Source organism: Falco naumanni, chromosome 7 (assembly GCF_017639655.2).
Source record: "Falco naumanni isolate bFalNau1 chromosome 7, bFalNau1.pat, whole genome shotgun sequence".
NCBI classification, from domain to species: Eukaryota; Metazoa; Chordata; class Aves; order Falconiformes; family Falconidae; genus Falco; species Falco naumanni.
Genome location: NC_054060.1, coordinates 34,189,347 through 34,203,965, shown reverse-complemented (window position 1 = coordinate 34,203,965; position 14,619 = coordinate 34,189,347). Strand labels below are relative to the sequence as shown.

General features: G+C 37.8%; 1 protein-coding gene across 1 annotated transcript in view; it reads right to left on the bottom strand.

Annotated features, from left to right (window-relative positions):
• Window positions 1-378: 378 nt before the first annotated feature.
• WDHD1 (WD repeat and HMG-box DNA binding protein 1) overlaps window positions 379-14,619 on the bottom strand; it is a 29,937-nt gene continuing 15,696 nt past the window's right edge. The window contains exons 14-26 of the mRNA XM_040601675.1: window positions 13,460-13,701; window positions 12,813-12,950; window positions 11,966-12,122; window positions 10,002-10,116; window positions 8,405-8,536; window positions 7,859-8,067; window positions 5,984-6,114; window positions 5,001-5,057; window positions 4,060-4,103; window positions 3,741-3,899; window positions 3,177-3,310; window positions 1,857-1,992; window positions 379-1,312 (exon numbers count right to left, since the gene is read on the bottom strand). Coding sequence (XP_040457609.1) covers window positions 1,112-1,312; window positions 1,857-1,992; window positions 3,177-3,310; window positions 3,741-3,899; window positions 4,060-4,103; window positions 5,001-5,057; window positions 5,984-6,114; window positions 7,859-8,067; window positions 8,405-8,536; window positions 10,002-10,116; window positions 11,966-12,122; window positions 12,813-12,950; window positions 13,460-13,701 — 1,855 coding nt within the window. The 3' untranslated portion in view covers window positions 379-1,111. The remainder of the gene's footprint in view (window positions 1,313-1,856; window positions 1,993-3,176; window positions 3,311-3,740; window positions 3,900-4,059; window positions 4,104-5,000; window positions 5,058-5,983; window positions 6,115-7,858; window positions 8,068-8,404; window positions 8,537-10,001; window positions 10,117-11,965; window positions 12,123-12,812; window positions 12,951-13,459; window positions 13,702-14,619) is intronic.

Genomic DNA, 14,619 nt, shown 5'->3' with positions numbered 1-14,619 from the left:
CCTTTTGCACTGAGATGTAGTAGCTTTTCTAGAAATCTCACTGAATATTCAGTCTACAAAATTCAATGTTAAGAATACGTTTTAAATGAAGAGTCATTGGCCTTTTCAGTAATAATACAAAGAGGAATAAAAAAGGCAAACAATGAAAGGATGTGCAAACCCTCCCCACTCCCCCCCAAAAAAGAGAACTCTTCAGTCTCAGTTGTTATGCTAAAGAGTTAAAATATTTTGCCTTTTCTTAAAAAGAGAATTCAAAATTTGTTTCAAATACATTTATTAGACATACTGCCTTTTCTTCAGAGAAGGGTAAATACAACTGCCTTATGACTTGTAGGTAAAAGTCAGTTTAATTACAAAAAACGGCAAAGAAGGCCACCCTTAAACAAAGAAACATTCACATTTTATTTAAAAAAAAAATTACATGAAACAATACAGATATTTTCAAGTTCTGAGCACTTTCTGGACCCTGCTGAGGCACAGACTGGGAAAGTACATTTGCACAGCCTGGAAGGACTCATTTTTGCACACCTGACCTTCCTAATTCAGCTTCTGCCCTGGTTTTCTCTCCCTGCCTGTATCAGGCTGATCTCTGCCCTCATCACAGCCACAAGTGTTGAAAATGCAGCTGAACACCAGCAACATGTTAAGCTATCCTCCCCTCGCCCCCACTTCCTTGAGCACCTTTCTCTTACAAGTGGTTGCAGCCGGCAGGAGGAAAGGCATAGAAGCCATTACTTCACCTCTTTAAAACCACAGAACAGCTCTGGGACATAGTTCATCCTCCTCAGAATAATTAATCTGTATTTAGCATCAAATATTACAAGTATGAGGCACACAGCTACACAACACTGTGTGGAACTGTGCTTCTAGGTAACAGGGTTCCTTGGTATTAGTTTTGCTATCAAGCTTCATACTAGTAATTTGCAGAAGATTGGGGAAAGTGGATTCAACATTTCCCTCAAGAACTGATAATAAAATACTTTCTAAAAGACTATTTGGAGCAAGGTACTTTTTTTCTTTTGCTAGTGCTCTTTGAGCACAGTAGCAAATTTCTCGATACAGAGCTACCTAATATTTTCAGAAAACAGACACTGAGAAGGTACCACATTGTTTAGCTCTGCTTGAATGCAAAAGCTGACAATCTGACATTGGTAGATCGATCTAAAGGCTTTGTTTTTTTGGATATATTTGAGTCCTCCGATTTCTGTTCCTGGTCCTTTTTCACTTCATCTTCATCAGTTGTGGGACGCTTTCGCTTTTTATCTTCTGCCAAATCACTAACTGATCCTCTTTTTGCCTTCTCAGTCCACACCTTTGAAGAAAGCACATAATTAAACAGAAAACTACAGATTAGGCCACAAAACTCACCACTTCATTTCATACACCTTATTTCTCTGATTCTAGGGAGGCACTGAAATAATTCCTGTTAAGAACTTACAAGGATCAAGGTAGGAACAATTTCCTCGCTTACCTTTTTTCTAACAACATTCTCCTTCAAAACTATACTTCTATATATTTCAGCCTGTATATGAAATTGAAGCTCTTAATTGTATTTCTGGACAAATAAGAAACACAAAAAAATCTTAGAACAAATTTAAGTCTCAATGAATTCAGTTTGGCTACATCACTTTTAACTCCTTCCCTTCTCTTTTGTTATTTCTTCATCGGTTACATTTTTCTCACATGCCTCACTTCAGAAAAGCTGCTTTCTGCTATTACTTATTATTCAGACAGTTATATTTTCATAAAGTGTATGTTGTAGAGCCTGGCCCAACTCAAAATCGAAGCCCATGAAGATGGAGAACAGTGGAATTTAAAGAAAAAAAAATTCCTAATCGAAAATAACCAAGGGTTACCATTCTTTCCTCTGACGACAGTATTCTAAATCGACTCATGCCTTCTTTTATTACTTCTGCTTCATTCAGATCAGGATTATCTGTCAAAATGTTTGCTCTGTTCTCTTCTAGCCACATCTGGAATCCTGTCTTTGGCCTAAAACAACCACACAGAGATTGTCTGTTTAAGAAGGTCATAGGAAAACCATATCCCCCAAACCAACATTTCTAAACACCACCTAACTGGATTTTTTTGTTCTTGAAATAAAAAGACATATATAGTCAGCAGTCAGCTCTCTTCTGCTGCAGTATGCTCAGAGAAGATGCTGACAAGGCAAGACTAAGTCAGGCATTTTTATTAAAACTGATATATATGGAGATTAACATTTCAGTTTTAGAATGACAAAGCATAATGGTTTTCTTCCTTTCTGACAGGGTTCCATCACCCTGAAAATACAGCATGTATTAGCATATTTCAGCTAATCCTTTTCACAATTCTCCTTGCCACTTGTTTTAGAACACTATCTGTAAATGTTAATGAAAAGAACGCTAGTCCAAATGAATAATAATTACCTTCATCTTCCTCAGTTAAAAGAAGTCTAAATGTAACACTATTATAATAATGCAAGTTTCATAAGGACTTGGATTGTTAGAAAATACATCTACTCCAGAGGAACAAGATAGATGAGAGTCTTAGCTGGGAAGAGATGTGCTCCTAAGGTCATATAAGTTTTTTGTTGTTTTCTTTTTTAAAAAACACACTAAAATAAAGCTTTTACACTTTCACATAAAACCCTTAGTTTTCAGGCTTCCTTTGAGATTTGCTAGAGATGTTTAAACTTCAAGTGTTTCCTACACCTGGAACTGGCACAGCAGCATGGTTTCATTTATCATTCAAAGGTCATTATTATCAAATGCATAACAGGTATCAAAGCAAAAATCATTGCTTAGAGCCCCAAAAATCACATTTTGCATTGTTCATTTATTATTCACTTATACATTCGACTCAGTCTGATGCAAAACTTCTACTTTGAATAACACTGCCATGTACACTGGGAAAGATTTAACGGACAGAATGCTTTTCCCTGTGTTTGTAATGAGGCAATCTGGAAATTCAACCGATGCATTTTATGCAGGTTTGTTTGATAATATGTGTGGTATAAGTAGCAGTCTACTAGATTTCTGAAGGGGGTTCACAGATGTGACAACTTGCAAGCAGAACATCAAAATTGAAGTGTTAGCTACTTTGGCCAGTCCAATGTTGTCAGAAATGAAGTAGGTTTTGGACTTGTTATTCTATCAAAACTGAAATACAGCACTGAGATGCAAGCGTCTGCTCACCTTCCATTCTCAGTGTTCTGCTGTGCAGTGACTTTAACTTGATGGGAATCATTTCCTGTTTTTTCTTCTCTTTCTTCCACTGTTTTTTCACTAGATGTAGGTGTACGAGCTTGGAAGAAGGAAGCTGCTAAAGCCTATAGAAATTAAGGTGTTTTTTTAAAAAAAAAAACAAAAACAAAAACATAAGAACACCTCACTCTCAGACACCATGCACCCTAAAAAAACCCAAGCCTTTCCTAAAGACATAATCATCACTTGCATTAATACAGCATCTAATCCATTCAATTTCAGCATAGCAGATATTTTGTTAACACTACTTAAAATAAAAGCACACAATTTAGTGCAGAACGTAATTTTCACAACTAGTTTTCTTTTTTTTTTTTTTTTATTTTTTTTTTTTTGCTCTTTTAGGTACCTTTATAGTTTTTGCGGTACGCTTAAATGCATTTTGCCATCTAAGATGCTTTACTCAATCATCAGGGTTTCATACTTGACAAAAGCTTGTAAAATTCAATTTACTGTTCTTTGCAATGTTCTACAATGTAAAGAGACCAGAAACATTACCTGCTTGGACTTAGGTTTGGGAATCAGAGGCTTTATAACTGGAGGGTTCTGCTTGTTTACAGCTCGACTGCTAGACAAAGAAGTTTTCTTTGGGTATTTACTCATAGTGTCTAGAACATTTGCTGAGGGGACCACTGGGTCCTTTCTGTTAGGTGACACCTAGGAAAACAAATAAACAAACACTTCATTTCTTTTGCGTCATGTTCTCCTCTCCTCTGTCCCTCCAAGATATCAGTCATAGTTATAATGTAAGCTTCAGCTATAATAATCTGTCATAATTTTAAGAACACCGCGATCAAACCAGCTGCAAAATTCTTACCTTAAAGGGATTCACTCGTCCTTGGCTGCTTGACACAATTACAGCTATTTAATAGGAAATAAAAAAAAAAAACACAAACGTAAAAATGCACGCGTGTGTACACACACACTCCCATAAATCTATGAAGCAATGTGCACATTTTAGATGAGTAGATGAAACAACATTAGCCTAATTTCCAAAGAACAAGGCTAACACTCATTGTGCGTGTTTCAGCCTCTGTTCATTGAAAATTGAAGAGGACAACTACATCAAAGACATCAAGTATTCCACCCCAAAGAAGAGAAGTTCCCACCAGGCTTGAAAGTGGTCGGACAAAGAGAAAGCACTTAAATAGCCCTGTGAAGGTTATACTGTACATGCTCAGCTACTATTAGTCATCAGAAATGCCACACAGGACCAACAGCTTACAATACAAATCTACAGGAAGACCCAGCACTTCCTCCACTCCCAAATCCGTTTCCACTCCTATTATTCTTGCTAGGGGGCTGGCAGGAGGGAAGAAGCAAGAAGCAGTAAGAGGTCACGTTCTGCCCCTGCCTGCTCAGACTCACAGTTTGAAGACAGTTACCCACTCTGCCTTGTAAGTGCAACCAGTAAATGTGCCTGCAGTTAGTAAAACAAATCAACTGATGATTTGTCTCATTTCTCCCCTCTCCTAAAGAATGCCTTCATGACGCAGCCAGGCAGACAGCCGATTCATCATTTGGCACAGCTAAGGCAATCAGAACAGTGTTATGCCACATCATAAAGGTAATGAAGACATCAGCAGGAATAGGGAACCTCTTAAAAACATCCAAACAACAGTCAGTGCAAGCTACCACTTGACAACAGTGTTATGCACCAGATTTTAGTACTAACAGGAGAACAGAGCATAAAAACAGGAGCAGATGTCATGAAGCACAACAAAGTTCTCCTCCTGGAATAAACAGAGATTTACTCACCGGACTTCGGAGTAGTCACCTCTGCTGAAGTGACACCTTTGGAGAAAGGATTTGGCCCTTCAGAAAAAAGAAAGGGGTACATATTTAAGTGCATAAAATCTAACAGTATAACTTATTTAAAAACAAAACCCCAAAGAGACAAGTAAGTTATAGTAAAGCAATCTATATTTTAAAGCATGAGTTTTCATTTTCAAATTGTACATAATTTTACAAAACCATCTGTTCTCTACCTAGACTTAACTTGAGTTGTATACTTATTCCTTAAAGTGTGCCCAGCAAATTACTTGTCTATCCATTCAACTCCTGCAAGATCTGAGCTGAAAAAGTAACCATTTCATAAAGTAACCCAGTCCATTATAAATAGTAACAGACAACAGGAAAAACTCCCCAAGAGTCCCTCAAACAGTTACTAAGTACAACGCATAAGCAAACTGCAACAGAGCAGATGACACACATTAAACTTGTATCTCTGCAGCAAATGCAGGCACAACCTGGAATATGAACCCCCTCTCTCAGGTAGGCACTGCCACTCATCTCCCACAGGGAATTCCAGGTAACAGGAAGCTCAGAGGCAGGATTACTGCATGTCACTCCATTATTCCTGTGCATTTGTTCATGTCAACACCAAGACAGACAGATCAGAAACTACCATACCTGTTCTAACCAGGTAACAGAAAACCTAGCCCCTGCTACAGCTGCAGTTTCAAAATTCAGTGAAATAAATAGGATTATTTACCTAAATGGCTTCTAAACCAAACCTCCTGTAGCTCACTTGCTGTGCCTTGTGACAGGTGCGGCGCCTGTCTTTCCTAAATTTTAAGTCAATGGAACAAAACCAAAACCAGAGACAGAAAACCCTTTGTCTGCATAGCCAAGTTATCCAAACGACAAGTTATCTGAGAGTTTTCCAGAATTCCTTATTAAGTCTGTGAAAGAGACATCTAGATAGCTTCCAGCCTATTCTGAGTATACATTTTTCTTACTCTGTTCCTGTACTTCTGGTGTTTCTTCTGCTTCCTCATAGGCACCAGTTTCCTCAGCATCTTCCATTTCTTGGTCCTGCTGAACATTTCTGACTGGCAGCCGACTCCACTCTGTGGCAGAGCTCCTGTAACTAAATGGAAGGAATTCATCAGAAAGTGGTCAACACATTGAGAAAGAAAACTGGAACAATGGAAAGCTAACTTACCTAATTTAGGAAATAAGAACAACAACATTTGTCATCTATTTGCATTATACCCCTGATTAAACAGCGATGATTACAAAAAGAAAATAAAGACTAATTAACCACTTCACTCTGAAACACCAACTGCAGTCACCTGAAGTGGTACTGATGTAGTTTTAAGACAGACCACACACGGCTATGAAACAGCCTGAAATTCACACTCAGCTAAAAGTATCTGCACTGGCCTTCCAACAGCTCCACACACAAAAGCCAGCACCTGAACAGAAGCAGCAGCCTTCAGAGTGCATCGCTATTGTTGCCAGAACACTTTGCTGCAAATACAAATGCAAGCATAAAACAACTCCTGTAATTTCCATTTAAACCTCCAACATCATAAGTGATGCTAGATTACTTTTCTGCATACATGAATAAATACACAGGTGGTATCATGGATACATATTTTCAGTCTGGGCAGCAAGTTTTATGTTTAATCTGACTATTTGCTAAATTCCCAGTATAGTAGCATCTACATTTCTTGCATTCTCCTCCTAATCTTTGCTGATCACTAAAATCTGCGTATACGTAAACAACAGGTTAATTTCTTTCAACCAGAACATCAGTATTCGATTACTCTGGCATCAAGAACAATATAGCAATTGTGATGAATTTTAACCCTCAGAGTGGCCAAAGTTGCAGCCACAGGATTACAGCTTTCATGTGTGATCCAGAAGAACAAGTTAGAGCATTTAGAAATGAGTTTTGAATGTGCCATTTCATACAGAAGAATAAGGGAAAGGCTAGAGAAGTTCAGGGACTTATCACTTCCTCTTGCTTAAAGAGGTTCCAAACTTCATACAGGAAATTGTTATAGGAAGACATTTCTGCACTATCAGACTGGTGGTTGGCATCTATTTTCTTTATAGCTGTACCACCCAGAGGCCAAGCGAGAACACAGCTCTTCTGCATGGTCTATATTAAAAAAAATACACAAAACCAAAACCAAACAAAAAGCAACATAAAAAAAACCCAAAACACCATCAAACACCCCCCACACACACATCTTTTGCCTCATCATGCTTTGCAAAGCAGATGCAAGTAGGAGAGGGAAGTTAGATAGCACAGATACAGAGGAGAAAAAACGCAAAGCAAACCTGTAATATTTTCTTAGCTTTGAAGAGCTGGGATTAGTTAGGAGGGAGTAAGACTAAATAGGATACACTGTGATGGGACACTGAAAGAGAGGAGGGCTGGAGAAAGATAAAAGGATTTTTAGATGGTTTTGGAATGAAGTGAGATAGAGACCGAGACAAAGAGGAAAAAAAACAGGTCAGAGTTAAATAACCTAACCAGCACAAGGGGCAGGGGGGCATGACATGAATAAAATTCCAATCAGAGCAACTTGGTTTGATTGGAGTTTGCTTTGGCTCGGTAGCTGTTAAACACAGATATACAGTAAGCAAAGAGTGGAGATATTTCCCTTTGTGTTTGTATCCTGGTATGTAAGTGTCTCACAGGATATCAGCAGGGATGTACTATTTTATATGTACAATTTATAAGCAGAGCAACACAGACTGTCACTTCGTAACAAATACAAATTACAAACTGTGGTCCAGAAAAGTGCATCAACTGGACCAAAATACTAATAGATCTGTAAAAATGTTCCCAGTTTTTTAATCATAGAAGTTTGTGTTACCCAGCATTCAAGTGCTTTCGGAAATCCTCTTCATCTTCTGGTGCTGTTGCCAACTCACTCACTTTTTCTGCAGCCATTTCATTAAGTCGCTGAGCTAAATTTAGTTTTCGAGAGCGAGAAGCATACTTGATAGCTAAATTCACAACGTTTTGTGTCATGAGGTCAGCAAGTTCCACACAACGAAATTCACGCTCCAGCTTACAAGAAAGCTGAAAGAAAAAAAGCCTTGGGAGTTACACACTGCAGTTACATAGCTGTCTCCAGACTCTAGGACCTGAATATTATGGTCTTGGTGGAGTGAATGAATAAAGACAAGCCACCAACAAGCACAAGCTTCATAGCAAAAGAAAAACTTTTTTTTTCTTCCGTCTTCCTCCCACCCTTTATACTGATAAGCAATATTAACTGCAGTCCACTTCATCATAGTCTGTGAACTAGCCAGATTGCCAGTCACTACCCAGACTTCTAATATGAGGAATCACTTCAAAATTTACATCAAAATAACGTCTCAGAAATTCTTTCTAGTTTTTGTTTATTTGTACTTACGGCAAAGAGCTTCATTAGAAGTTCCTGCTGTTCTTTCACTGACTGACTTTTAGCATTTTCATCAATTTCATAGCCGTTTTTCAATAAGTAATCCACATGGTTAAGGAATACAACAGAACGCCAGTACTGTTCCTGAAAAAGGGAGAAAGATGTGCGCTGGAGATCAGAGGGGACAAGACAGCCCACAACATAACGCCCAACATATTTTATCCACTTATTCTTAAATGTTTCTTCCATGTTACAATGAGGGTGAGGGGTAAACAATTCTCTTTAAAAGCCAATGCCTGCTGAGGAAAAAACAGACCACACTAATGACCATCCATATACAAACTGATCCAAACAGTCACCATATATGTCAAATTCCATTTATATTACAGGTTTTTAGCAGGATGAGACCTACATGTTCACTAGTACGCTAGCAGGGCAGACAATTCTAGAACAAGTTGATTATTTTATCTTATAACTTCTGTCCCACAGCAAATTAGAAGTATTCCAGAATAACTCAGTGACTGCAGGAGTACACATTATCTGTGAGACAGGCAAACAGAAAATATAACTCTTGTTCAGCAAAATGCTGGTATGGCTATTAGACCAGGTTAGCCTTGTTACAAAAAAATTATAAACTTACTCAAAACCAGTACGTTTACATCAGATGTACTGGAATAATCTGCTGCTTTACCTACATAGAAATACATATTCCCTCAAGCTAAAATTAATAGTTCTTGGCATTTTCCTCTTTTTTTTTGGGGGGGGGGGGGTGGTGGTGGTGGTGGTGGGGAGGGTAGTGGGCAGGGCTGGAAGGCATACTCCATCAGATAAAGCACAAAGACTTGAACTGAATTCACGAGAATTAATTAAAAATTACAAAGTATTATTATTGAAATTTTTTATCTACACTTCAACCAAAAGAGAATGAATTTCAAACACCATTAAACCATCTCTAAGGTTGAGGTTAGAATTTTGTGTTCATTTCTATTTTGTGCAATACACCCGAACACCACAAGACTGAAATCTTTAAATCTATTAAAAAAAACCCTGAAGAATACATACAGATATTCTTTTAGAAGTTCTCTGCAGGTACATCTTGCTTCAGCCAGCCTCTACCTTAAGAAAATAAGCCAAGCCAGAAGGCCTATGTTTTCAGAGTGATTACATGAATTTGAGTACTTCGTATATAATTCAAAAATAGATCTTCCAGAAACTTTGTTATGCCTAAAAACCAGGCACATTCAAGGTGGTCTTGATCTGGATCCCAAAATCTGGTGCTTACTAGAACATTAACCGCTACCCACAAAAAAAAAAAAAAATAAAAAATAAAAAAGAGTGAGAAAGACTTCATTGGTCAGAAACAGACTATGGAAATACGACCTTGCATCAGCTCTAGCAGCTTTATCTTGTATTCTCCTAGAAACAGTTATGAACTGAACCAAATCAAACAAGCTACAGAAAACACTGAACCCAAATAACCTCCTTAACCACACTGTCTTACTGGAGTTTGTACTATCCTCATAGTAGAGATGATCAATAGGAATCTTGTATAATCCCTACTATGGGGACATCTGAGACTATCAGCTGTGGACTCAACACTATTCCATACCTCCATCTGTCCCTTTTCTGTCGTAACTTGACAATAAGGAAGTTTAAAAGATAATATTGCTACAGCAGGCCGTGGTAGCGTAGGAGGGAATCTGGCTCCTTTACAGGGAATACACCTGTGCAAGGAAACAAAACCCACATACAATCAAAACACAGTCACCAGTTGTTCTACATCTAAATCATGTCTCCTAAGCAGCAAGACACTTGAAGAGGATTTGTTCTTTAAAAAAGTAGCAATTAAATTACTGACTTAAATATAGCAATATCTAAGATTGTAAAAATAACCTTTTATAATGCATTGCAACCAATAAAATATTTTAAAACCAGCAAAGCACATGCTGCTCGTGTTCACACTAGAAACTGCAAATGTGGCACATAACAGACACAGCTCTCCATCTCATGCAATACAGGACTTAATAGCTACTACAAAATGTAAATGCAATTTATTAAAATCAGAAACTACTGAACAACTTAAGACCACTGGAATAAGTGCAGTCATGTCTACCATTTTTTCTGATGAGGGGTTGTACACTTCATAAGGAGAGCGCTGTGCTCAGACACGCAGTGGGGCCAAAAAAAAAGGGGGGAGGGAGGGGTGAAACAGATAAGCATATACTAAAAGAACAGGCTTATTGTTTCTTTATATTTAGACTAGCACTTTCTGGTAACAAACACTTAAGCAAAACATTGATTGGGGAAGAGCTGTATTTCCAGCAGCACCAATGCAGCATTGACAAAAATGTCTGGTTTTATAAACTACTGTTTCAGACACTAGGAGGAAAAAAAAAAAAAAAAAGAAAAAAGAAAAAACCCACCACGAACAGGAAGCGTTAGTGTTCTGGCTATCTGTGTTAAGGCATAATGTGTTTCTACAACAACCCTCCCCCTTCTTATTTTTAATATGCTAGTGGCTTGGAATAAAATGCTCTTTGCAACTCAGAGTAGCACCCTCTTTCTAGGAGTAGAAGGAAAAAAAAAACCACCATGATGACAGGCTCACAATGTCACATGTGCTGCACATTTTTGGTGAATTTTCTAGAGGCCAACACTATTTAATGATTTGGAGGAAGAAACAGACAGGAAATTGACATTTACCAGTGACATCAAATTATTTCCCTTATTACAAAAAAAACAAAGGATTAAAAAGGCTGTCACATAAATTTAAATAAAATGCCATCTCCCACCAGCCTCCACAATTGCATATGACTAGCAAAGTAGAAGAGTATAAATTTCAGTAAAACATGGGAGCTGCTGGATTCTGTCCTGTAGGAAAAGGACACAGATCACTGAATGAAGAGGACTACAAAAAAATCTCAGCAACTAAACAACCAGGAGGTGTGTTACCATAAATAGAAACAGAACATCACTAGTATCACATTTTATACAATAATGGCTAACTCTCAGCTAAATATTTCAGCAATTTTACACACAAAATCCTTCATGGCAACAGTTTAAATATTAAAATAATGACAGTTTTGATTTATCTATGCCTAATGATGAAGATCAGTTACAGGATTGCATTCTTCTCAAAGGGACAAAAGGGGAAAACATTGCAAAAAATAATAAAAAACTAACCAAACCCGACCACCCCAAACCCATCAACAGCAGAAGCAGATTCTTGACAGCAGCCATAACTTTTTAGTAGGTTTCTCTAGCAAAATGCAGTCTTATGAATGTGTCTGCATCTGAAACGTGTGATTTCATAATAAAGTGTTCATGCCTGTTAGCCACGCCAAAAAGCCACAATTAGCCAGTTGAAAATTATAAAACTCATTAACGAGTTTATTCAAAACCAATTTAGTAATGAAACATCCATGCAGAATTACATTTATGAACTAGATCATTCACTGTGCATATTTACTTGCCACCTGTTTTAGTAAAAGTTGTTTCTAGCTTGTGTTAGTAGGAAGTGCTCTGTAATTTAAAACCAAGACAAGCAAAGTACTTCCTTGTGAAATATCTGACCTGAGTTGCTGGGGATTTTCATGGATCCCAACTACCCAATAATGATCAGATCTTCCTTTGCAATGCTCTCTGGTGTTACACACTGGAATCCAAGTATTCCCAACTCCTCGGTTCAACATCCGTACAATTCCCTCAGAATCCACATAACAGGGGGTACCTGTTTGTTACAAATGAAAACAATTATTCCGACAGGCAACTAATAACAACACGAGTAAGTCTGAACTGTTGGACACAGCTTGGAAACGACGGTTTTGAGCTCAAATACGACATCCTCTCACCCAAGCTGTACTACCTAGCTGGGAAAAACTAGTTTCCTTAGAAAGATGCGCCACCTTCTGACAGTCAACACACCTGCTAGTCAACTGACAAGTTCAAATTTCAAACTTTTTATGAAAAAATCAAGTTCCTATTACTTCAGTAGATTCCCAAAGAAAATAAGCTATTTTACAATTAATTTTTCTGGCTATCATAAAACCCCCTCCCAAGCTACTAACTTCGATGAGGGAGATTTTGCCAAGATATTTGAACATGACTATTACAGTGTACTAGTGCAGCTTATTTCTTTTTGCAGTGCAGGGCAACCAATCAGGAAAAAAAGTTCTGATAACATCCAAGTGTATTCTATTCATAGTGGAAAAATTAAAAAAAATTGATAAATATATTAAAAGAACAGAAAAGCAGACTTTTGCTTGGCATTGAGGAGACTGGGAGAAAAAAAAAAAAAAAAAAAAAGGTCTAGACCCCGAGATCACCATTATTAAAAGGACGTTAATTAGCCACACTCTCCTCCAGAATCCCTCCTATAGCATCAAGATTTCTCAGTATCATTCATGCTGGTATTTCATACCTTCTGCGGAGAATCCAACCCACGTCAAATAGGATTTCTTTGTAAGAGAAAGAGGGTCTCCATGCAAAATTTGTTCTTTCTTTTTTCCTAGCTCCATCAGCTGTACTCCAAGGCACTGGTCCCCATCAAACCCAGTACCTAGGAAGAAGTTGTTCAACGACTATGTTAGAAAACAGAAGAATTATCTTGTCTCTTGGCTAAATTTAAGTTTTGAATCAAAACCTAATTCTAATGCAGGGCTGTTCATGAATACCACTGTCAGACAAACAACTACTTGTCTTTTTGGACATACAAAGCATGCATTACAACTGCTTCCTTGATTTCCCATAGTAATTCATTCTGGCATATCTGAAATCCAGGTTTAATGTATTAATGTCATGTTATAAAATTCTCCCCTTCCCCACAGGTTAATCTAAGCATCCCAATATGAAGTGTAGGCTTTGCTGTCAAAAGTCAGAAATCTGTGGGTTGTGATGGATGTGCTTGTAAAAGCATCATCAAGAAGGTAAGAAGGAAAAGCATCATCAAGAAGATAAGAAAATATTTCTGGCAATTATGTACAAATTAACGAGTGTTTGGAGCCAGTAACAGATGAGGATTGAAAACATAACCCCAGTTCAAAAAAAAGACAGAAGGGAGAAAACTACCTCTGTGATAAATAACCATCAACTGCTCTCCATGTCCCGCCATAGACACCACTGGACCTGGGAGACTGAAGATCTCTTTCTGAACTCCTCCAACTGTAAACACGCGAACTAGCAAGGCACTAGTAGCACAAGCAGCCCAGCCTTGACCTAGACAGACAGCCTCAATGTCTTCATCCTCTGGCATATCTACTGTCCACTCCTTGTTTGTATCCCATGAGCTAAAATGAATGCAGTGGAGCTTGCTAAAGCAGAGACAAAAGAACAATAGTCAAATATATCAACATGAAGAAAAACACAATACTTGAACATACACCAATATATATGACATGTTTCCCAGAGACCTGGAATCTGCAATGGTCACTGAAAGGAACTATAAATTAAAAGCAGTCATTTGCAGAGCTGTTACTCTTATTATCAAGAACTGAACAGCCAGCTCAGCCTCCCACACTGTAGATTCAGAGCCTCTCAAGCCCAAGGCAGAGACAGTTTAAAGGACTGAGGGGAGGTTTTTTAGATGGAAACAGGTAAGTGTCCTGCTTATTTAACATTAATAAGAACTGAAGGTGCTCAATACCCCTTGAATATCAGCTCTCATTACAAGTCTGTCATACTATGCTATCTTTTAAAAGGAAAAAAATAAATACATCAGGCACTTCAGTTCTGCCTTCTTAATAATTTAAAACTGCCCATGACCAATTCACAGACACCACAGCTTTTGAGCTATTACCCGCTTCCATTGAGAAAAAAAATTGAAATTTCAGAGTCAGAAAACCAATACATACAAATAATAATTTTAAAGGTAAAGGGTGCTTTTCAACTCATCACAATGCTTTACGTGTGAAAAGAAGAAGGTTCTTTCTTCAAGATATTTCCACAGAAACTGGCAATAAAATATTGTTGCCATTGTTCTTCAATGCAAGAAGAAAGCCTGGCTGGCCCAGCTGCTTAAATCTTTCTGTGGTTTTCATAAACTTGTCTTCTTCACACTTAGAATCATTCAGGTATCTCCAAACATGTCTCCTTAGCAACAGTGTGAAAAGAAATAGCACAGACCTTATGGTTTATCTTTGATTTGAGCAGACTGAAAACCTATTGTTCATGTTTACAATTTCCTTTGAGCTAGCAATGCATGAAGTTTCCAGTGAGTATGTACACATGTA